Source organism: Cydia fagiglandana, chromosome Z, assembly GCF_963556715.1.
Source record: "Cydia fagiglandana chromosome Z, ilCydFagi1.1, whole genome shotgun sequence".
Taxonomy (NCBI): Eukaryota; Metazoa; Arthropoda; class Insecta; order Lepidoptera; family Tortricidae; genus Cydia; species Cydia fagiglandana.
Window position 1 is genome coordinate 23,336,831 of NC_085959.1, and position 25,757 is coordinate 23,362,587.

General features: G+C 37.5%; 1 protein-coding gene and 1 long non-coding RNA gene across 3 annotated transcripts in view; one reads left to right on the plus strand and one right to left on the minus strand.

Annotated features, from left to right (window-relative positions):
• LOC134679018 (uncharacterized) overlaps positions 1-25,757 on the minus strand; it is a 473,913-nt gene that overhangs the window by 176,223 nt on the left and 271,933 nt on the right. The gene's annotated exons all lie outside the window — the stretch shown is intronic.
• Positions 5,593-9,982, plus strand: LOC134679017 (large ribosomal subunit protein eL33). 2 transcript variants are annotated; one of them, XM_063537817.1, is made up of 4 exons: positions 5,593-5,669; positions 5,862-6,085; positions 6,494-6,724; positions 9,917-9,982. In XM_063537817.1, exons 2-4 carry the CDS (start codon positions 5,864-5,866, stop codon positions 9,938-9,940), a joined length of 477 nt encoding a protein of 158 aa, XP_063393887.1. In that variant the 5' UTR covers positions 5,593-5,669; positions 5,862-5,863; the 3' UTR covers positions 9,941-9,982. The 2 variants fall into 2 exon arrangements, with proteins under 2 accessions (XP_063393887.1, XP_063393888.1); XM_063537818.1 differs by having other exon boundaries at positions 5,610-5,627.

Sequence of the window (25,757 nt, forward strand, 5' to 3'; positions counted from 1 at the left end):
ACTCTGTTGGGCCGACATATCGCAACCGTTTATAGAAGCTTTGATACTTTCCAAGAACTTGGACCAATTTTGACAATAACAATTTTTCATTTTTTTATTCGTCCTTCTGGACAGGCTAAGACTATAGGCCATACTGCACCGTCTTCGGTAAGATTAAATTTCATAAGTCGGTTTTAGTAAGACAAGTTTTCATTTTGATATCATATTTTTATCCAATAGAAATATTTTACTCTCTTTTTTTTATGTAACTCAATTAACATGATGAGTAAACTTAGTTTTTAAATAAATTATAAGGCTTTGATTAAATGTATGGCTCGCAACGCAACAAACGACGGAACGTTAACTGCGCATAATGAAACACATAATGTTGCTAGCCTGAATATTACACAAAATAATGGGTAAATTTTTGCGTCGATTAAAAATGCGGCTATGTCAAATATAAGGCGATATGATTCGACTCATCAACGAATCTGAGGGGGTGAGGTGCGCGGCAAACAGTGAAGCCCCGCCCGCGCGTCCCGAACCGCTCGACGAGCACGTGAGCGCGCGCTGTGCGCGGCGGCGATAGCAAACGGGTCACAGTATAAGGATCTTATGATGGCAGTATTTTAACCATACCGTGCAAGGGTCACGTTTTTATAGTTTTTATTGTATATGTATATATTTATTGCATTACGTGTTTCTGATCATTATATTTAGAATTATTATTTTTACAGAGCCATGTGTACTTATTATTTAGTGATCGGTAACAACGTTTTAATTTAATGGCAGCGTAGTAGAATTAAAGTACCGAAAGGAAATAAACATTTTAAGGTAACGGTCAATTAAGGTAAGGTATTGTTCATATAAAGGTAAGGTATAGGTAGGTAGGTAGGTAAAGTAGGTAGGTAAGGTAGGTAGGTAGGTAGGTAGGTAGGTAGGTAAGTAGGTAGGTAGGTAGGTAGGTAGGTAGGTAGGTAGGTAGGTAGGTAGGTAGGTAGGTAGGTAGGTAGGTAAGGTAGGTAGGTAAGTAGGTAGGTAGGTAGGTAGGTAGGTAGGTAGGTAAGGTAGGTAGGTAGGTAGGTAGGTAGGTAGGTAAGGTAGGTAGGTAGGCAGGTAAGGTAGGTAGGTAGGTAGGTAGGTAGGTAGGTAGGTAGGTAGGTAGAACCTTAATCAATCGGGGTGAGAGATTAGCATTTTACTCTTAAATACGACAACCTGATAAGAAAACGCAAACATAATCGAAGAGTTTGTATACTACATTGTAAAACACCGGTTGAGTAGAGAGTATTTTTTTTTTATATGACAAATGGTATTCGGTTTTTGAGTATCAAGGCATACCTAAATAAAGAACACTATTCAATAAATTTCAGGTAGGTAGGTAGGTAGAACCTTAATCAATCGGGGTGAGAGATTAGCATTTTACTCTTAAATACGACAACCTGATAAGAAAACGCAAACATAATCGAAGAGTTTGTATACTACATTGTAAAACACCGGTTGAGTAGAGAGTAATTTTTTTTTATATGACAAATGGTATTCGGTTTTTGAGTATCAAGGCATACCTAAATAAAGAACACTATTCAATAAATTTCAGCAAATCGCTTGAATACATCCCGAAAAACAATACATTAAAGAAAAATAATAATAAAATCATAAGTCAAAAACTGTCCCTAGTAGGATGTTGATACTCAGCAAAAATATCCTTCATTATAAGAGGTACTCACAAAAAAAATATTTTTTTTTTATCGGGCTTAGGGAAAACTCAGTTAAAGGTCAGATGGAGGAGCGGATGATGGAATTGAATTGATTGGCAGAGCTAGACAAAGATAAGTCTGCAACGATTTTGATTTGGTCTAACTTTTAACTTTTTTCATATTATGAGAAAGCCACATAGTGCTTTCGGTGGGGGGTGTTTAGTATTAATCCTTAATACCTACTGCTATACTGATTTACTTGAGGTAGCGAGGCTACTGGCCGGCGACACACAAGCAATGGTCTAAAAAGCGGTACTAACGGTGTCAGTGTCACCAAAACATCGCGACAGAAAGGATATCTGAATTCGCAAAATATACCATAAAACAGTGCCTTGAAATAACGAGGAAGCCAGCAGCGAGCAATCTACCCGCCGAGGCCTCTGCCAGCTGCAGACCACAAAATCCCCGTAAGCCCTTCTACAATCTGGTAAAGCAGTATAGTGTAGCGAAGGAACTAACTTAAAAAACTACAGTCCACTGGCTTTACGCCACACGTACATACCGTAATGTAACAAATTATTTTCAATATTATGTTTTGTTTCTTCCAAATATCTATTAAATAATTAACTGATTGTTGTTGAAAACCTGTTCAAGGACGCCGAATTAATATCTACTATTCCACGTCCTTGAACAGGTTTAGAACATCAATCATTTTCTTTTTCTACCAGATATGGTTCAGTCAAATTAATTTCTTCTACCTTTCTTAGCTAAACTCTAGTTCTACCTAAATTAGCCAGACTCTAAAACCAGTACAGGCAGCAGCAGATATAGATAAGCAGAATAACATGTTCAAAATGATCGACACAGACCTTATTATCTTGACATTTCCGTGTCATCATTTTGATTACTAGGCCCCGTAGCTATTTCTGCTGCTGACTGTACAATCCAGTAAATTTTAGTGAAACTTTTATATTTTTATTCAGTCTAGCGTATGCTTTATGTTTATTTATTACTATCGACCCGCCCCGGCCTCGCGCGGGTTAACAAATCGCTTAATAATCCTATAAACTTTTGTATAGGATTTTGCTTTGTTCGTCATTCCCGCAGCTCGACTTTCGGCCTCGCCCAAAATTACTGGGGGTGGAGCATGCTTGGACATTCGAGATAAAGCTCCGGGCCTGACGACCCTCCGCGGGGTCGGCCTTCAGCCTCCTTCGGGCTCGCCTAACCTACTTGGAAATTTGAATTTGGCCTGTGTCCGCCGCCATTTTGGATTTTTCCAATTTTTATTTCACATAGTAATCTTGGGCCTCCAAGCTCGCCGCATGCCAAATCTCAGCGCACTCGGACCAACATGAAAAAAATTAAAAAAAAAAGTCGCCCTGTGTGATTTTTTTTAAATGCAGTTTGTTTTGTCTTGGGGCCCTTTATGACATTTGGTCGAGCACCCCCCACCCATCTCGCACCGTTTAAAAGTTGCCATACAAAATTAAAATGACCATTATTTCCGCCATCATGGAATTTTTCCAAAAAAATTTTTTCATAGGAATTTAGGGGCCTCTATCTTCCGCCATGCCAAATATCAGCGCGCTCGGACCAACTTGAAAAAAAATAAAAAAAGTCGGCCATTTTGAAAAAATTTAAATGTATTTTGTTTTGTCTTGGGGCCCTCTATGACATTTGGTCGAGCACCCCCCACCCATCTCGCACCGTAATATGAATACTTTTTGAGATATTGGGGAAATTAAAGATCTCTACTTTCCCCCCCTTTTTTTGCTTATAACTTTTGATATTTTGTGTGTGCTACTACACGCTTCGAATACATTTTTCTAGGCATTATGACGAATCTAATGAGGTATCACACGTATTTTTAGGAGTATTATCTCTATTTTTCACCGTGTTCAGTTTCTCGAACAAGACTAATACAACCAAGCACAAGATGAACTGCCTGTAGGCACTTGGAACTCTCAATTATATTTAATTCATGTCGACCATGGTCAAATATTAAAATTAGTGATATGTATTTAGTTCTTAAATAATTGTATTGCGATATGCTTATTATGGTAATTTTTTCAATTAATTCAATTTGACTTTTTATATTTATATAAATTTATGATTATGATGATGAATTTGCACGCTTGACGGGCCTGGCACGTTGCATGCGATCCAAAGCCGGGCGCCTTCGGCATCCTCATACTAAAAGCGTAACACTATACATATATTGTAACATCCCCATACTGTGTCAATCCAAATAAATAATTTCTGATTTTCAAAGGAGTCAAAGAGCACGAAGGAATATAATCATTTTGCAGATCGGACGTAGGTATATCAGTAAAGGTGAAATACTGTAAATATATCATACTTACATACTCACAATTATATTATCTAGGAATATAATATTATTTACCTACATTGAAATTGGTTGCTGACCTAGTGAAAATACTGAAATATTTTAACTGTTGATGTAGTAAAGCTAGGCGCTTTCAACCACCTCGTAAAGTATTAGATGCTTCTGTTATCAGAAAGTGTGTTTTTATAGCACTTAGTGACTTTTTCTTACGTTTCATATGCTTTGTTTCCCATTGTTTGTAAATGGTAAAATCACGTGACCGCGTGGAACACACTGACACAGGTCCGTCCTCTACAAGCGCTGCCGCGCGACTGAAGAGGGCGTAAGTGCGTTCGCGAGTGATTGCGCTTGCGGATTTAGTAGGTATTGAAACATAGAAATTATTTTAATGATGTTACCGAGACAAAGTGATCCAAAACGTCTAGATTATCTTATTACCTATACATTTGTGTAAAAAACAAGTCTAAAAAGTTTGTATTGTAGATATGGTTTGGATTTATTGTTAAAAAAAGGCGTAACTATGGAATTTTTTTCTATCGAGCAAAGTTTATCTAATCATGTTTTTGAGATCCAAAACGTATCTGCCAGATCCTTAAGTATAAGATATATTTTTTTCACAATTTTAAAACATTGTTTCTTATATTTCTAATGGATTCAAAAAACTGGTTCGCTTAGCTCCTACGGAAAAAGCACGCCTTTATACGTCAAATAAATAACGTGGAAGTGTGTTGCAGGGAAGTTGCTGATGCAGAATTTTTGACTTTCGCGGATGAGGATGTGGATATTTAAAGGCTGACATGTGGATGCACATGTCAATATTAGGTACCTACTTAAAAAAATTCAAATATTACATTTTAGTCATTTTTATTTGAGCAACTTGGTCGACTTTTCTGGATCTAGACGATTTTGTTATAGGTAATAACGAAATTAAAGTTTGAGTCAGACCAAGAAAAGTCCGCAGCGGATTTGATAGCCCACGCAGTGCAAGTATTATTTTAAACTTCAAACTTCTATGAAATTATGACATATAAATAACACTTGCACAGCGTGGGCTATCAAATCTAAAATGTTATGTATACGTCATAATTTCATAGATTTTTGACGTTTAAAATAACACTTGCACTTCATAATCGCTGCAGACTTTTTACGGTCTGACTATAAGTAAGTACATTTTGGGCTAATACAATCGATAATATTAATGCTTAATATTCTAATATAACTTTGCGCGGCGTTTCTTTTATTTTCATTTTGTTTATAGTCAAACCGTAAAAAGTCTCTAGTTACCGTAAAAGGGCTGCAGCGATTTTGATAGCCCACGCAGTGCAAGTGTCATTTTAAACGTCAAACTTCTATGAAATTATGACGTATACATAAAACTTACACTACGTGGGCTATCAAATCCGCTGCCGACTTTGTTTGGTGCGACTATATTACGGAAACTATTATTATACGATTTAAAAAAACCAACATACTTAATTCTAAACAATACGAAATTATAATATGCAGTTGGGTAATTTTAATTATTAGCTTGCCTCATAATTAATTATTTTGGGTAAATCTTGGCAACACCGTCTCTCTTTCTTTCCACAATTTGATATCCGGTTAGTGAGCCATTACTTTTAAGATTTCTTTTATAAATTAAGGTTCGCACTTAAAATATACGTTTATATTGCTGGTTAAACATTATTACCGCTGTGTGTTAATAGTAGATATAATGGATTATCGATTTTAAAGAAGATATTTACCGATTTGTTTCCATTCAAATGTCAACATAACCTTAGTCAGTTGTGAGCAGCAAAGTCAGTTTAGTGATTAACAGTGCAAGTCTGTTTTAGGAATGGCTGACACGCCGGCACCTGCGCCAAAGGCAAAAGCGCCTAAAACCAAGGCGCCTAAGGAGAAGGCCGCTAAGGCCGCTCCTGCGGCTCCAGCCGAGCCCCCGAAGGCGATCCGTAAAGTGTCGTCCAAACCACGACATGGCAGACTTTATGCCAAGGCTGTGTTCGCTGGCTACAAACGTGGTTTGAGAAACCAACACGAAAACACGGCGCTTTTAAAGGTACGTACGTTTCATCTTATTATTGGTTACTATTAATTTGTTAGATACCGCTGTGCGATCTCTACGTTCGGTTAGACCATGCTGTTATAGGTTAGGAAGTTAATTGTTACTCTTATTATTTTTGTGATAAGAATGCCGGCCAGATAATATTCAGATTCTTTCTTTACCACTTTACCATCTTAATTATTAAGCATTGCGAGTGTTTGTACTCAGTTATTTTGTTGTTATCAATTTATCAGCTGATTTAAATATTTTAATTAAAGTAGAAGTTCTTTCTAAATGATGCCTTTAGACATTTGAAACCTGAACCAAACCATGTGGTTTTACTTATACTGATACACTTTATTGTGATATTGAAAATGTACATGACTGGTCCATGATGGTTGACAAGAATCTTATGGGTTCCAGATTGAAGGTGCACGCGATCGTGTCGACGCTAACTTCTACGCTGGCAAGCGTTGCGTGTACGTGTACCGCGCTAAGAAGAGGACACCCATCGCCGGAGGACCCCGTGGCAAGAAGACCAAGCTGCGTGCCATCTGGGGCAAGGTGACCCGTCCCCATGGCAACTCTGGTGGAGTTCGTGCACGCTTCAAGTCCAACCTCCCCGCACATGCCATGGGACATAGAATAAGAGTGGTAAGTAGTCTAGCTTATCTGCGGATACTACTACTTAGTTCCCTGGCGAAATTATGTTAAATCACTAAGAAGGGGCTGGAGCCTAAAACAAGTCATGCCGCTTTAGACTGCAAAGACAGCACAATGTAAATTACTGGCATTTAATGTGGTGCTCGAATATCCCCAAATAGATTGATTGAGTGACTTAACTGATTGTTTTAGTGTTTTAGTGGCTAAACTATTCAAGTGTAGGTATATAAATTTCGATCATAATTCCAATTTAAGAGCAGAAACCGCCTGTGAAGATCGGAAATTTAAATTGGCAGTAATAAACAGAACATCACTGTTTATTTGTTTGAACATACAAACAGTTGATCTTTTGTATGATGTCACCCTTTTTAGTTAGAAAATGTATTAATAATTAATTTCTATCTCGAAGCTTTGCTTTAAGTTCATGTGCAGTAATAATGATTAAATTTAAACATAGCAAGCAGGGTAATTGTGAAAAACTGCAACCATTTCAATATACACAAATAGCTAACAAAGTATGGTCGCCGGTAGCGACCTGTGTCTGAAGGTCTCAGTGTGCCTCCCAATTCTTTACGCGTATGCGTAAAGCGTATGTGTATGCGTTTTTATTCTTATGGGTTTATACTAAAGGATGACTGACAAGTTTTTTATGCAGCTAAGATTTTAACAGAGTCTTATTAAATTTCTTCCATTATTACCAGAGCTCGGATAGGGTGAGCTATTTGCCTTATAATTTGACATGTCTTATGTCATATATAAGGCAAATAGCTCACCCTATCCGAGCTCTGATTATTACCCATAACACTATGCAATCAATCAAAATTAGAGTAACAATCTTCCTACGTTTCTTGCATTTGCTCTAAAAATGGTTGCAATACAAGTAACTTTTTTTACACTTATTAGTTTAAGTTAATTTTATTTCCATTGTTTTACGAAAATTGACGTAAATTAATTTGCAGTTAATTTATTGTACTTAATACAGTAAATGCAGTAAATTAAATTAATGAATAAATATTACAAGAAAGGGCAGCTTGTGGCGAGCTGATGGGGAGTAACGACCCCACGGACCCGAGTGCTCCCGAGAGTCGGTCAGGGTTTCCGTCTCCGGCGTGTCTTCGTCGGTCGGAGTGGACCCTAAGGGGACCCGCAGGACTCTCAGCTCTGGCTTGCCTTCATTGGCCGTCCAGAGAGGAGTCGTTAGAGCTATATGCTCCAGGGGTGGAAGTGAAAGATGCATAAGACGCGAGTTGGCACAGTGGCTGTTAACAGCCACTGGGTAGAAAGCGGCGCACACCTCTCGACACCCCTGAGCCGCTCACACCGATGTTGCTCCTGGTCGTCTTTGCGACGGCAGTTTCAGGGGCCCATCTAGTAAGCGGCAAGTCACCACCTGCCTCGATAACGTGTTTTAGCATTGTTATGGTAGGTGTCCGGACTTCTCTACAATAGCCCAGTCTTATTGTCCATCCACTGATAAACTTCAATCCATAGACCGGTATACTATTCACTTTTTCTGCAATAGTCCCAATGCCTGCTGCGACCGGTTCATGGGTGTTTATTGTTGCGCCTGTGAATGGGTTCCAGCAGGCGCTCTACATGACATTAAAGCTCTCCAAGGGGCCTCTACGTGTTGGATCTATATCCCCACGCAAGCCTATCAAAAGACCAGGATTTGTAGGCCCGTGAATTCCAAAATATTACAAGACATTATTATCACACAAATTGACTATCAATACATACACATTTAAGTTTATATATGCCAACATACTTTCATGCACTTGCATAAGTGTCATAACATGATGGAATGAATTAACTTACAAATTTATAGGGTCTTAAATACATATATATTTCTGCAAATTTTAATTTTCGTTTTTACAAAAACCCGTCTTTGATGCCCCCGTGGCCTCATGCTGAGGAAGCATGACGTATTTCCTCGCGTCGTCAACTAAAACAGATTTTGTGCATGTTTACACATTCTCATGCTTGATTATTATAATTAAATAACTTGAATCTTAATAGGCAAAAAATATATCTTTGTGGCTTATTAGAATGTCTATTCTTAGAATAATCTCATTATTTATCATAGACACAAATCACCAAAGTATATAATATAAGTTATAAAAATAAAAAGATAAATTGTAATATCGTTGAGTTTCATTATGTAAAATGGAACTCAATTGCAAATTGGAGTTTGACTCTACTTATTGACGGAATCGATTTCGTGTCTAATCGTTAGTCACATCCAATTGTGAAGGTATTTTTACTTAAAAATATAAATCATCACTGTCATCAGCATTAGGTACCAATTAGGGAATGCAATACCGGGATACCAGGATCCCGAAATACCGGGATCCCGCATGCAATTTGCGGGATTAATCCCGCTCGTAAATTAAGCGGGATCCCGCGGGATTTGCGGGATCGAAGAGCGACGAGCGTTTCGCCAGTAGGCTCGGGCACGTGCCTACTGGCGAAAATTCTTCACGGAGCCTAAATGCATCTATGGAGGAAAGGGGTAATGACACGGAAGAGCATTTTACCCGAATTTGTCTATTTATTTCATCACACTTGCTCGTAAAAGGTGTTATTTTACGTAGGCGACGCGGTCCGTAAATCTTAAATTTGTACCCAGGGAATTTTGTTAATGTAGGTACGTCCGAAATTAGGCAGATTTTTTATTGTTTTCCCTCTTTTTTCCTCACAGGTGTGATGAAAAACATTGTGTGTGCCACGAGTGGTACAGGACTTACGAAATCGCGTTAATTAAGCCTTTACACACGTTCTTAAATTCTTGATTACTGTCATTATACCGTATTCTTTTAATACAATATGTACTATTTCTAATTTTAGTTTACTTTTTGTTTTCAACCTTCATATTTAGTACTAATTCGTAAAATTGTATACTAACTTGCGGGATCTCGCAAATACCGGGATCCCGCGGGACTTAAAATGGCAATCCCGCGGAATACCGGGATTGAGTTCCTCATGCGGGATTGCATTCCCTAGTACCAATGGATTCGATTATATATCCTTTGCAGATTTAATCCAGAATCGTAGAAAACGTTTTTAATTTGCATTGTCTCAACACTCAACTCTATAATAACTATTTGTTCTTCCTACAGGCCCAAGTTTATAAAATGCCTGTTATCTTTCGAAATTACTGAACACTTCCTTTTTTTGTTTCAGATGCTGTATCCTTCCAGGATCTAAGAACCTCCTGTTATTGTAAGAGTAATAAAAGCCAAAAAAATACTATCGGTGCTTTTTAATTCTATATGGGGCCTTATTTATATTTTGTCTATATATGTAGTTAAATTTTAATTAACCCTTTATGGGTAACTGGATATTTCATCATCATCATCATCATCTCAGCCTATAAACGTCCCACTGCTGGGCATAGGCCTCCTCTCGAGCGCGAGAGGGCTTGGGCTATAGTCCCCACGCTAGCCCAATGCGGATTGGGGACTTCACATACACCTTTTAATTTCTGGACTGGACTGGATATTTGCTGTCATTTAATTTTTTTCTCAATGACCGCGTTGTTAGTTAATACAAATTTTAGTTTGTTTTGGAGACTATACTCGTACCAATCTACGAAAAAGGGGAGAGTTGACAAAAGTTATTCCATCTGTCATAAAATTTTAATTCTTTGGCAAGATCTTAGATATTTTGATATTGCCTACATTTGTACAAAAATATCTATGAATGATTGATGATGATTTTGTTGATAATCATAATTCTCATGTATCAAATTTCAAATGAATGCTAAGCAATAAAATAAATATTTTTTAAATTTCATTACAAAGTTTTAGTTGCACTATGATAATTGGTATATTTGGTACGTAATGACATTCATTGGCACCCACAATGGCAAACATATTGGTGTCTTGTAACATGGAAAAGACAAAGAATAAATAATTCTCGCTTAAAATTAATAAATAAGCGTACGTGCTTGCAAATTTTTAAATCATTGCTTCAAAAATTGGCTAAAGGGTAAAAGAAAAAAAAAACGTCGGAAAATAGTTAAAAAAAATTGCAAGTGGCCGTTTTCATAAAAAAAGTTTGAGCCATGTTGAGAACTCACTTTTATGTGATGGTTTTGAATAATAAAATTTAATAGCGTTTGAATTTGATATGGTATCGGCATCTCCTGTCTCTTTCGTTTATTTCTTATTTCGTATTCTTCACTCGTTCTGTATTCGACTTTCGTTTTTTGTCATTACCTTATTAAGGAGGTACAACAAAGTCGCAGACCTTAGCCAAAGGGTCTGCGACTTGTCCTATTAGATTTTCTTCACGTTCTTCATTAGTCTCATTCGTTGTATGTCTCTTTCGCTTCTTATCTCGTTTACTAATTCGTCAAATAAATATTGACCTGTTCGTTTCTGGTTAGTGGTCACATTCGTAATTAAATCTGTTTCGGTCGTATTCGTCGTATCAAACCTAGTATCATTAACCCTTTGGTAGGTAACGGCAATATATTTGCCGTCTGACAACGCAAGACACGTGAGAGAGACTTTTTTTCAGTCAATTAACGAGTTGTTAGTATGAATTTTAGTTTTTATTCGAGAATATTTTCGTACCAATCATTCTACGCAAAAAGGACAGCGGTAAAAGTTATGTCTTCTCTAGTAAAATGTTATTCTTTGGCAAGGTAAGATAACATTAAATACTGACTCTTCGCTTTTTATCTTCCTCCTTCATTTTTTGCCATTCTGTTCTATTTTGTGCCCTGTGCACCCATTTGATACTGACTACTTTTGAACAAACATATCTATGGATACAATTGGTTACGCTTGATTTTGTTGATAATAGTTGAAATCTAGTATTTCATACGTCGAATAATGCTTCTGACCATTAAAACAACTTGTTTTATAAAATATTGAAATTTCCCTTTAATGTTTCGGTCGCACTATGATAATTGGTATCTACTTCATGTTGTTCATTGACCTATAATGGCAAACATAATGTTGCCGTCTTTGTAACTTGGAAAAGACAGGAAGAATAAATAATTCTCGCTTAAAATTGATAAAAAAAATAAACCCACGTGCTTGCAAATTTTTAAATTATTCGAAAAATAATGGTTAATGAAAAAAATAGAACTTTGTCGTCTAATAGAGTTAATAAAAGCAATGTTGAAAATTTACTATTATGTGATGGTTTTTAATGAAATAAAAAAATTTAATAGCGTTCATTTGAAACTTGATATTGTATCAGCATGGCCCGTCTCATTCGTTTATTTCTCATTTCGTTTTCTTCACTCATTCAGTATACACGTATTATTGAAAACGACCTTAAAAAATACAATCAGTTCACTGTAAAGTCTGTCTCTTTAGTCGCGCGACCCCAAATAAAAATAAAAAATCATTTCATACTTCTAACTGTGCATTTTCTCGTATATGAGCAATGATCTTTTATAAAAGATCATTGTATATGGGGCATTTCACGTGAAGCGGACAGGGTAAAATGGTCGAGGTCTCCGATTTCGGTTACATTCGAGTATGTTAACATGTATAACTTCTCGACGCGACCACATAATATTTTTACAATTTGAAGCCCATTTCAAAAATAATGGGTCTTAGAAGATTTGACTAAAGGCGACATTTATACTTCTTCAAATGCCAGCCACGACTCGCTTAGAGGATATTATATTGAACCAAACTAACTGCTACATTTTATACACCATTTAATAACGTATATTACTTCATGTTTCGATTTAGTTTCTGATTTCTTTTTATAAAAAAAGTGGAGAATATTTTTTTTACTTTTTAACTAAGTTCGCTTTTTTAAAAATTATTTTTCTAGTTAAGGGGGAGGCCTATGTTCAGCAGTGGACGTCTTATGGCTGAAATGATGATGATGATGATGATGATTTTTCTAGTTATTTTTAAAGGTTATATTATGTTTCTAATCTACGCAGAATTTCAGTGGGCCGCGAAGTAGTTTAGGAGCTATGCGCACAACAATACCGAAGAGCGGCTTCAGCCCCGTTATTGTAGCATTACTCTACAGTTTTGACATCAGATCTACGTTCGATATAAAGGGCAAATAGAGTTATTAATGATCATGCCTGATACATCATGTTAAATTAGTATATTTAGTGCTAGCGGCCAACGGCCATAGTTGGCCAAAAACAGCTGCAAATGGTGTTAAAGGTATAAAAATCGGCACGATTAATCTTTAGGCCATTTGAATCAATTTGACCCATAAGCACCAAAAAAAAAGGAAAGGAGTTATGACGTCATCTTTTTTTGTATGGAAAAAAATAATTTTTGTTCAGAAACCAATAGTGTGGTATTAAATGAAAGATGAAAGGGCATTCGGAGCCGCTTATATATCACATTATTACCGTTGAATTATTTTTTGCAAAATATACCTCCAATAATACCCAATATCCTCATATCTCTTGATGAAGCTCAGGAAGCTATTAATCGCTTAGTTATCGAAAATAACGCAAACAGACAATACTCAATGCTTAATAATTTGGAGATCTCTGGTATACCGTACTCCAAGGGAGAAAACGTAATGACCATACTACGTGACATATCTACCAAGGTCGGTTTTCAACTAGAAAACAGTGATGTTGACGTTATTCACCGGGTACGCCGCTTCCAATCAAACCAGGACGAAGCGCAAAAGAATAGCAGACCACCGGCAATTATTGTTAGATTTACGCAGCGAAATCGTAAAAACGAATTACTCGTTGCCGTGCGAGCGCGCCGCGGTCTGACAACAGCTGACATCGGCCTGCCAGGGCCCGCCGCCGCCGTGTACGTCGGCGATCACCTGACTCCAGCAAATAAGTTATTACTGAAGCAGGCTAGACAACTGAGGCTGGAACACAATTATTCTTATCTATGGATACGCGACTGCAAAATTTTCGTCCGAAAAACCGACCAAAGCAAAGTTATAATAATAAGTAACGAATCTGATCTCAATAGGATCAAGTGACTATCTATAATACTATCGATTATACATCTGTTGTTGAACCTATATCCCTCTGTCATGTTTCACATTCTGATACATATATTCACATTCTCTACCGGTTTAAAATGCACTCAATATCATTGTATTTTCCATTATATGGCCGTTAAATTTACACTAATGCTACGTTTGTATAACACTAGTAACACTACAAACATTTTACTACGTCGATATATTTTTTGTGTTCTGTTACGTAAATACAATGCATGCACGTCTTTTAAATATATTATTCAACACTATAATATATTTTTCCTTACCTATAACAATGTGTCAAAATTAAACCCATATTTTAATTTATTACTTCTGACTGGCGTTATGTACCCAATAAATCTAATATCATGTTTAGAAACTTTTTTACTAACTGAAAATGGCTAATACGGTTTTTACTGGTTATTACCAAAATGTGAGGGGATTACGAACAAAAGCTAGTGAGTTTTTCTCTAAAGTGGCTCAGTCAGACTATGAATTTATTTGTTTGACGGAAACCTGGCTAACTCCAGATTTTTTTGATGGAGAATTTTTTGATTCGAGTTTTAACGTATTTCGATGCGACCGGTCAGCGGAGGAAAGTGGCGCGATGCGCGGCGGTGGCTCAGCGGTGGCGGTGCGCGCGCGCTGCCAGCCGGTGCACCGCGATTGGCCCGTGCCGCCGCGAGCCTATTGTGATTGTGTATGGGTGTCTGTCCCGCTCGACCCATGTAAACGAAGCGCTCACAATACACAACAACAATCCTTTTTTCATATAGCCTGTATTTATATCCCTCAAGGTACTGGACATAGGGACACACTAAAGTCATTTTTTGAAATAGCTAGTCACATTATTGTTGAAAGGCCGAATGATTTATTTTTGATTACCGGAGACTTTAATATACCGGAGGCCGAGTGGCTGGCTCATTCGTCCCCGGGAATGCTTTTAATGACGGGACACACTTACACAACAAGAATAATGCACGATTTTCTGTCATTCACTGAATTAAAACAATTTAATTGTGTACATAACGTTAACAATCGCATTCTCGACCTTATTTTTTGCAGTACAGATTGTACAGTCGCTGCTTGCGACCAGCCACTCACGCTTGAAGATAATCACCACAAAGCGTTAACTATAGATGTAATTTTAAGATTTGAACCCACTCTTAAGCCGATTCCTAGTTTTATTTATAATTTTAATTGTGGTGATTATAGCAAGATTAACTTGGAGCTATCTAAAATAAATTGGTACTCACTCTTTGAAAATAGTGATTTGACTGGCTGTGTTACTAAATTCTACGATATTTTAAATAAACTTATTAGTATTCACATCCCTAGGCGTAGGATTAATATGTCATCGTCTGTCCCGGTGTGGTACACCAAACCTTTAAGAAAGTTGCTTAGTGAAAAGCGTAAGTTTCATAGGTTATGGAAAAAATACCGTAATCCTTTGGACTACGAGACATTTAAAATATTACGTAAACGCGCAGAAAAAATGGAATTACAGTGCTACAACGGTTATATATCATACGCGGAAAACAAAATTAAATCACACCCGAATTATTTCTGGTCGTATATTAAGTCGATTAATACTAAAAATAAAATACCAAAGACTATGAAATATAAAGACTGCACGTCCTCAGACGGTGCAGAAATTTGTAACTTATTTAATGATCACTTCCACTCCGTTTTTGAAAAGTCAGATACTCATTTTCGAGTTGATACTCTGGTGCCACCAACTGAACCCTTAATTGACGCAAGTAACATATATATTAACCGTGCCATTGTCCATAGACTATTGAATAAAATCAATACCAACAAAGGTGCAGGCCCTGATGGTATTCATCCAATTTTTATAAAAAAATGCTCAGCGAACTTATCATCCCCACTCACTATTCTTTTCCAAAAATCAATTAAAACTGGTTGTGTTCCTGAAATTTGGAAAAAAGCTTTCGTAACTCCTATCCCCAAGGGTCAAGTTAGCCAAAATATTGAACAGTATAGGCCGATTTCAAAATTATGCCAATTTAACAAAATTTTCGAAAAGATAGTCACAAATGAACTGTCCCAAGTAGTCAAAAATCATATTAGCCTTAATCAACACGGTTTCTACAAAGGTCGTTCGGTAGACACTAACCTATTGACTTTCACTAGTGATATCTTAGTAGCGATGGATGGAGGCGCAAGTGTAGAGGCCGTGTATACAGACTTTGCCAAGGCTTTTGACAAAATATGTCACAATACACTTTTACTCAAGCTTTGGCACCTTGGAATACACGGAGACCTATTCCGCTGGATTAAATCATATATAGAGAATCGGAGCCAATGTGTTGTTCTAGCAGGCTACGCCTCTCAATGGAAGTCCATTGGTTCCGGGGTACCACAGGGATCTCATTTAGGCCCTTTACTGTTTACGCTTTTTATTAATGACATAGATAAATATATTAAAAATTCGAAAGTGCTGCTCTACGCAGACGATACAAAAATTTATAAGATAATTCATTCTATTGAAGATTATTATTTGCTCCAAGATGACTTAAAAAATCTAGAGACATTTTGTACCCAAAATAAGTTATTTTTAAACTTGAATAAATGTTATGTTATAAGTTTTTCTAAGAAAAAAAATAATCTTAATTATAATTTCACATTAGGCAACAATCGTCTGAGTAGAGTAACACAAATTCGCGATCTTGGAGTTATTATGGACTCAAAACTATCTTTTATACCTCATCTAGACTCGGTTATAAAAAAGGCGTACAAACAACTAGGTTTCATTTTACGATTAGGAAAGCCATTTAAAAATAGTGTCACTTACAAAATCCTTTTTAACAGTTTTGTCCGCAGCCACCTCGAATTTGCCTGCGCAGTTTGGAAACCCTACCATAATGTTCATAGTGATAGAGTGGAGCGAGTACAAAAGAAGTTTGTTAGAACCCTCGATTTTAGAACTGGTCATACTCACCTTAACTATAATGAATCTCTGACACATCATAAACTCCAAACTCTTGCTAGTCGACGAGACTGTGTAGACTCTGTCCTACTTTTCAAAATATTGAATAATGTGTTAGATGTCCCCTCACTACTACATCAAATACATTTGAGAGTTCCTCATAGACGTCAGCGCCAATGTCAGAAGAAAAAAATGTTTTCCATTCCCTATAGTAGAACATGCTATGTAAAAAATGTATTTATGAGACGTGTTTGTAAACTTTTTAACGAAAATGAAAAACTTTATAGTTTAGATTTGTTTAACTGTTCCATAAATTCACTAAAACGTGCTTTTCGGTAATTAATTAAGTATGTAATTTTTCATTACTTATGTCTCTTTCCGGTAATTTAATCAATACCCATTAATTTCACTCCGACTCTCGTGAGTATACCTATATGTTCAAACTAATCTAGTACCTTATGTTTATGTTACTTTATTTTACAGACTGCAATTTTTATATATAATAAGGAAACTCCAGGTCTTAATTTAAGAAATATTTTTGTAAACCTATTTGTAAACGACTGTTTGTTTCTTCTTAAATAAATAAATATCTAACTCAAAGAAATCAATTTCGAAAATATATAGATTTAGTATTTTTTTTTTATGTGACGTCGAATTATTCAAGAAGAGTAAGTATAATGTCATTCGAGTAAAATCATTCCCGGAGTATTGAAACTTGGTTTACAACTTTCTTTGGTAAGATGCATTCGGTACCTAAGAAAAAGGACGAGGAAATGTTACGACTTTTTTTATTAGAGCATTTTTTGCTGATGGGCGCATAAGGTAGTTTATTGCGTCTGCATATGCACGATCTCTTTTGGCATTCTATGGCACAACCACACCTCGTCAACTCTGTACCCACTTTCCATTGCGTTTCTTGTGTGGTCCAATATGGTTCCCATATATTGTCATCTGACTGCTTCCATCCCCAGTGCTGGGGTGGCGTTAGTTTCTGGTCAAGTTTGTCAGCCTTTCCCCACAATTGTCCAGCTTGATAACCCGCCCGTTTCGCGTGCTGCATTAGAGCACTTTTGGTTGAGGGAATAGACGCCAGGGCTCTGTCACCACTGCAAAATAACTCTTGCCTTGTCTCGTCTATGTTTCTGAAAGGCTTTTTGGTGTACATATGTACAGTAAAATTCTCTAATTTCTCGAAAATGCATAAGTTCCGTACGGGTTTGAACCCGCGACCTTCGGATTGCAGGTCGCACGCTCTTACCGCTTAAGCCACCAGCGTTGAGTTATTTCTTGTTATCATCAGCGAATTTTTTGTCACAATTTTGCCGCCCCTGATATTTTCCTGCCCTAGGCCCGGGCTTACTTGGCCTTAGGGCAAATCCGCCACTGGTGATGAACACACAAACAAATGCCCTTAGCGTTATTTGAACCTGGGACCCCCTGCTTCATAGGCAGGGTCACTATCGTTTAGGCTAGGAGGCCGTTTCATTGATCGATTGATAGATCACAATTTGTAATAATAAAAAATAAATTACTGAAACTAAATATTTTCGAAATTAATTTCTTGGGGTTAGATACGAGGATATTGGGTATTATTTGAGGTATATTTTACAAAAAATAATTCGTGGGTTTCGTAGTGGAGGAGCCCATACTTGGAATGTTTAGAAAAATTTGAATACAAGAGACGGAAGTATAATAATGCGATATATTTTTAGAACCGGCTCAAAAAATGCCCTTTCATTTAATACCACATACGATAGGTTTCTGAACTTTTTTTTTCCGTACAAAAAATATGACGTCATAACTGCTCTCCTTTTTTTTCTTTTGGGGCTACGGATCAATTTGATTCAAATGGTCTAAAGATAAATCGTACCGATTTTTATACCTTTAACACCATTTGTAGCTAAGGGGTCATCCATTAATTACGTCACACGAATTTCTAGGTTTTTTGACCCCTCCCCCCCTCCTTGTCACACTTGGTCACATTTGGCAAACCCCTCCCCCCTAGTGTGACGTCACATTTTTTCTACGAAATCGCCAAATCGAATTAAGTAAGTACCTAAGTATTATTAATATTTTATCAAAATATTTTTGACGATATAAATATTAGTAATTTTATAACCCAAAACTGCTTAGGTAAGAAAATTAAACGAATAAAAACGATTATCGTTTTAAAAACTTGTTATTTAAATGTACAGTGAATAAAATAATACAAATAAATTTTCGGTTACTGATGAAGTTAAAGTGACGTCACAAAGTTTGTGTCTCCCCCCTCCCCCATGTCACAATATGTCACATTTTCTTGACCCCTCCCTCCCCCTAAACGTGTGATGTAATCTCGATGTAATTAATGGATGACCCCTAATTCCCGAATATCAGGCTGTACCGCTAACACTAATTATTAAAGTAGGAGGGGTATGCAGGTAATATAACAATGAAACAAAACATCGTAACTTATTAGTTATATTATTCACTCTATATTATCTCCTAGCTATAGATAAACACACATATAGACTTATTTAAACATTTTCACCGTTTTGTAAAATATACTTTCACTTGTTTTCTTGATGATAATCCCTTGCGTAGGCTGTATAAAGGCGTGGAATTGTTTCGAACCAGGGATGGTTATTGGCGAGCGTCTTCAGTGCCTTGCCATAGCTTTATGTCTCGAAGACGGTTTCTGTCATTTTGAAGTTGAAAAGCGGATTATTCTGTTGCCCAAAGTGCATTTGTGCTACGAGTTTCGAGAGTATCCCGCGTGGAACTGGCTGCAGCAACATGAAATACGAATGCGGGTAAATTACTTTTTTCTGGTCCTTTCGACTGCACAATATCGTGTATGGGAACATAATTTTGATGATTGTGATGTACCAAATTGCTTGTTGTTTAGGTTGTTCGGTTTCTCGTAAAAGTATATCAACAGCAACATTCTAACTATTAACTATCAATGTGTCGAAATCCATTTGGGGAGCATCCATCTCGTGTACTACAATTCGTTTGTCAGCTTCTTCGTGATTGGACCTTAAGTGAAAAATGTCTCTATCCTTATTAGACTACACGCTTTAAAAATCTTTAAACCCAATAATTCAATCAATAATTCCTTCTAAACTGACGTCTTGCTCTGTTATTGAGATGTCATTTACAAGATTATTGCAGTTTCTTTAATACGTCACTTATACACAGTAATATTAATATATTATTTATTTTATTAATATATATTAGCATACCTACCGAATTACCGCGCCGTTGGCAGTGGCACGAGTGTTACGCAATTGGCGCTAACATACACAATTCACAATTATTATCGTACCTATACCGAAAAATACTATGCCTATTTTTCAAAAGCTTGTAAGATTAGTTCGCATTTCAAATTCAGAACTCGAGAATTCCCGAGTTCCGGTTATTTTTTTTCTCGTCTCGAATGAAGTCAAAATTCTCGAGTTGTCTCGAGAACGATACCATAATATTTCAATGTTACCCAAACCCAACTTACTGTGTGTAGAGTTGCAACTACATCGATGAATGGGAAGTGGTTCTAACTTAGCTTGCAAGATTTGACTCGAATAAACATATGTTCTCCTTAATATTAAGGACACACAAACAGCAAGTAAAATATAAAGAAAATAAACATTAAGTATTATTCATCAAATATTCGACGGCACATATTTCTATTTTATTTGCTACCCTAACCGGGTGCCATGCATGTAAATGTAATGTTGATATAATACCGATGTACATAATGAAACGGGACAGATGACCTCTGTGCTCGTTCAATAAAGTTATGGCCATTTAATTACATTATATGTGTATAGTACACAGGAATTTAATAATTAGTCGATCCATTAAAATAAATATTTTCAATATACATATAAGTATGGGATAAGCAAATAAATTGAAAAATGAGAACCTGTTCTTGCTAATAATCGTTAAAATTATAGAAGCATATCGTGATTCATTTATGTAGAATGTAATTAAGTAAGGCATTGAAATTTTATAATATTTTTATAAGCTAAAATTTACATACAATTCTTGAGTGTATTTATGTATGAATGTAGACCAAGAAAAATCTAATTTTGTATGCCATTGTGAGATCAGGAGGCTTAAGGGTAGTGTATTTTAGGCAATTTATAAAGTATATTGTATATAAAAGTAGGACATTTAATTAATAAATGATCATATCTTTACTAGTACTAATGGAATTTTGCAAGGAAAGGAAAGTTCAGTTGTAAAAAAAACATGAAAATAGTGTTTGTAAATGTTAAATGATGCAGTGTAGAAAAATAGATTATAAGCTTAAGAATTAGTTTTAGCCATAAATAAGAGTGGAAATACTAGAAAATCCCACAAAAACATGCAAATAAAATGTTCGATTGTTTTTGTCCATTAGGGGAACTGTGTATAAGACGGGGACGCTAAGGTAAGGACAACGAAAAGACAGACTTATTATAGTAGTACAATTATTATTTATTTAACGCACATTCTCTATTTAATAGAATATCATTTGGCACAAGTTTTAATGAGATCAATAGTCATCATATTCTAAAAAAAAAACAATTTAGCAAACAGTAGAAAAAACCCGTCTTGCCCCACATATGGGATAAGACGGGGACGTCAAGTGGGGGCAAGATGGGGTCTAGCCTCTACTTGCGTGTCGGCTTAATTTGCTTTCCCTGTTTTCTACTCCTCACAGGAAAAACAAATTAAAACCTCTTCCGGGTTCTCGTCATCCACTCCGGCACAAGCTGTATGTGCCCAGCGGCCACATTTCTGGCACTGCACCCAATTCTCAGACGATTTCAAGTATGAATGGTTCTCATCAGTGCAATAGAAACATATAACATCCTCTTTACCTTTGCCGCTGTCTTTGCCTTTGCACTTGCTATTGCTCTTGCCCTTTAGTTTCGGTTTTTTAGCCAATTTTTTATGAGCCGGTGTATTTTCTGATTTCTTACGGTGTTCCAATTCAGTTTTGTATGGCGTAGAAGTAATTATTGCCGTTTTACCCCTTCTGTATTGCTTTCTCGGTTGGTTCGCCTCAGTAGAAATCGCTGGAATTGGGATAATGTCACGGGGAGAGGCATTTTGGAAATGAGACGTAAGATTGCGGCAAGCTGCTCGAAGATTTGCTGGACGATCTTCTGTGACAATATTTGGTTCTGTCGAAATGGCTGAGGTTAGATCAACGTCATTTAGTGTTGCTGAAGTAATGTTATTAAATGGCCTGTTGGTAGTTTCAGCAGGAAGAAAGTCAACATCGGTAAAGTTGTCCTGATTGTAGGGCCATATACCACATTTTTCAAAGCCATTCAATGCGGTGGTCATTGTAGCTGCTTGTAAATATGCTTGTCCAAATATCTCGCTTATTTGAAACATAGTCAGTACGCGTCCTGGGTGAGATTGCAGCCAATTAGTAGCAGCATGGTCATAATAAGTACTCAGGGGTCTCATGAATGCTACGTCCAAAGGTTGTAGCCTGTGAGTACAGTGTGGCGGAAAACACAGAATAATAACTCCATTCTGTCGAGCTAGGTCGATCACATCTATATTTTGTGTATGGCTTACATGACCATCCAGCAGCAGCAACACGTTTTTGTCAGGAGTAGCTCCTGAAAATTTAATAAATTGCTTAAACCATGACGTAAATATCTCGGTGTTTATCCAGCCTCGTTGATTACATTCGGCTGTCGTTCCTGGTGGTGCATGATCTAGTAATTCAGGCTTCATTCTTTGCCTGGGAAAAATCATGAGTGGAGGCATGTATGTTCCAGCCGCATTAAAACAAATTTCTACTGTGACGGTCTGCCCTCTTTCAGCGGACGACAAGGAACCAACTTGTTTTCTTCCCTTCTGTGCTAGTACTTTACTTTTGGTCTTGGAAACAACTGAAATGCCTGTTTCATCGCAGTTAAATATTCTGTCCGGTGTTAGTTTATGTTTAACATATATCTCGCCAAGTAACTGATAGAACTTTCCAACAGCAACTCTGTTGAATCCCATCGCTCGAGCCGCCGAAGTAGCTTCAGGTTTACGAATACTTATATCTGGGTGACGAAGCAAGAAACTGTTGAGCCAAGTCATACCGGCCATTTTTTTTTCCGTATTAAAGTTATGTTAAAATTCTTCACCGCCAAATCGTATGCCATGCGTCGGAGAGCCAATGTTGTTAACCCGAAAAGACGTTCTTCCATATGTTTCAAATATGAAACGATCTCAACTTCTTCTTCCTCACTGAACACCTTCTTAATGGGCCCTAATGGTCCTCCGAATGTTACTTCGCTCCCTTTTTTTACTTTATTTACGTATCGCTCTAACGTAGTCTGGGGTACGCCATAAGTTGCGGCAGCCTTTCTAAATCCTACTTTTTTGCCTAAAATTGCCTCCACTGCCAGTTTCATTGCATCACTTGACCACTCACCCCTTTTAGTTTTTCTTTTATAAGTTCGAACCGTTGTAATTACCTGAAACGAGCCACAAACAAAAATACAATTACCCAAAAAGCATTCACAAGCATAAAACATCATAAAGTTATATGAGGCAAGATGGGGTACTATCCCGTCATGCCCCAAAACTTTTGTCCCGTCTTGCCTCGAGCACCCATTTTGCAAAAACATAATATTATAAAACATTCGTCAATATTCAAGTGCCAAGCGTCACATAAAACGATGCTCAATAATATCTTAAATACTATTCTAAAACACCAATAAGCACAAACTAATACTTACAATTTTATGAGTATAAATCCAGCCTCAAAAAATTAGATCGCGACCACCGCAAAACACGTTTCAACCTGTAGCTCCGACACGCGTGCACGCTCGCCTGCTGTTGACACCGGACTAATGGCGGCTTGCAAATGGCGTCCTATCGGCGGTTGTGGTTTGTTTGTGTGGTTTCTGGTTTGTCGTATGTGTGCGTGGCCCCGTCTTACCCCGTGTCCCCGTCTTATACACAGTTCCCCTACTTCAAAAGTATAGAGCTTTGATGGAAGAAATTTATTGAAATTCGTAGATAAAAATAAATACATCCATTTTTGCTTAAAAAAATCATCTAAAAACAAGTATAACTTTTATTTTAATAACTGAATACGAATTCCCCGCTGGATCACTTTATTATTATAGTTGCAGTGATCACGTTGCCATATAATTGGCACCTGCCTAAACAGATGGGTGTAGTCGTATTTTCCATGCTATCGGTGGTAACAATTACAATTGGTGACAGGGATATCTCTTCTCTTCTAAGTCGGTCCCTCACTGCTGAGGATCGTGACTCCGCTTACTAATTTTTCCTATGGCAGCTCTCCACTTCTCCCTGTCGGTTGCTTTGTGGAAAGCGTTGCTTAGTGTGATGTCCATCTGGGCGGATATTTGGTCACACCATCTCGTTGGACTTGGTCCTCTAGGCCGTCTGCCGTCCACCTTTCCCATCACCACAAGTCTCTCCAAGTTGTCAGGGTCTCTGCGAGCTATGTGACCGAAGTATCTTAGTACTCGTTGAAGACAGATGGTGGATAGTCTAGGTTCCTTTTCCAATTTGAGCTGCGCTAATATGGATACATTAGTGCGGCGTGCCGTCCAGGGTATTCGGAGCATGCGCCGCCACACCCACATCTCAAATGCGTCGACTTTTTTCCGAAGATCCGCTTTCAGTGTCCAGGTTTCCGCCCCGTAGAGAAATATGGGAAAGACAAGGGTCCTAACTATTCTGATTTTGGTTTTGTTGAGAATATTCCTGTCTTTCCATATTCTCTGCATCTGAGACATTGCCGATTTTGCCATACCGGTTCTTCGTCTGATTTCGGCCTCAGATCCGCCCCTGTTGCTCAGAACAGCGCCTAGGTATGTGAACTCTTCAACTATTTCATAGGGCGTCTGTTTGCTGACGGGTATTGAATCTGTCAACTATCATGATTTTGGTTTTTGTCTTATTGATAGTTAGTCCGTATTCTCGGCTTGTGTCTTCAAGGCGGTCCAGCAATGTTCTCATTTCGGATTCCGTCGAGGCAAAGAGTGTGGTGTCGTCCGCATATCTGAGGTTAGAGATTTTGCATCGACCCACCGTAACACCTCCATCCCAGTCCTCTAATGTACGTCGCATGATGTGCTCTCCGTAGATGTTAAATAGTATCGGGGATATGATACAGCCTTGTCGAACGCCCTTCTGGAACACGAAACGACTAGATGTTGTGTTCTCCACCCTCACCGTTCCAAAGCCAGAGTCGTACAGGTTTTGTATTAGCGCAACCAAACTCGCTCAGGACTTCCCAAAGTTTGTTCCACTTTACACAGTCAAAGGCTTTCTGGTAATCCACGAAGCACATGACCAACGGTTGTTTGAATTCATAGCACTTTTCAATGATCTGTCTAACGTTGAGAATTTGCTCGCGTGTGCCTCGGCCTTTAACAAATCTTGCCTGTTCTTGAGGTATTTGCCAGTCTAAGAAATACCTCAAACGGCTGTTAATGACGTGTAGTAGCACCTTGCTAGCATGGGAGATGAGAGCAATGGTTCTGTAATTGTTACAGTTCTTGACAGAACCTTTCTTGTGCAGTGGAAGTATCGATGAGTGTACCCAGTCTGAAGGCCATTGGTGTGTGGACCATACGGCCATTTTTAGTTTCCTAATGGCCTCCGTCACTTCCGAGCGGAGTATGTCTGGTTCTGGGCTCACTGCTTCGGCTAGCATTCCAGTGGCTGTGTCGCAGTGTTGATCTTTGTATAGATCTGCACAGTACTCCCTCCACCTTTCGGCTACTTTGGACATTTCGCATATTGGACAGGGATATATTTAAAGTAATTTGTTTAAGTAATGGGAACAAGAAAAGATGGCGGGAAATTTAGGAAAAGACGCGATAAAAATTGAAAGTAAAAGTTGAGTCTATGAAAAAAAATAAAAACAAATTTTAGAACTTAGATATAATATAATATAAAGATACCTTTCAAGTGAGTTGTCGCTGGATCCGCTTTTGTTTAATGTATAATTAAAATAGACTGGGAATCCTCTAGACGGAGTTTAGAACAGTAATTTTGTGCAATTAATGCAGCAAAGAAAAATACGGGGGTGTGCAGATTGAGGTGAGCGAAGTCCTGTGCCGTGATTGGTCCATTCAAACGACGAACGAGTTCGCGGAC

Coding starts and splice junctions, on each gene's coding strand:
- LOC134679017 (XM_063537817.1), top strand. CDS start 5,864: ATGGCTGACACGCCGGCACCTGCGCCAAAGGCAAAAGCGCCTAAAACC. Junction 6,086..6,493: donor AAAACACGGCGCTTTTAAAG/GTACGTACGTTT, acceptor TATGGGTTCCAG/ATTGAAGGTGCACGCGATCG. Junction 6,725..9,916: donor TGGGACATAGAATAAGAGTG/GTAAGTAGTCTA, acceptor TTTTTGTTTCAG/ATGCTGTATCCTTCCAGGAT.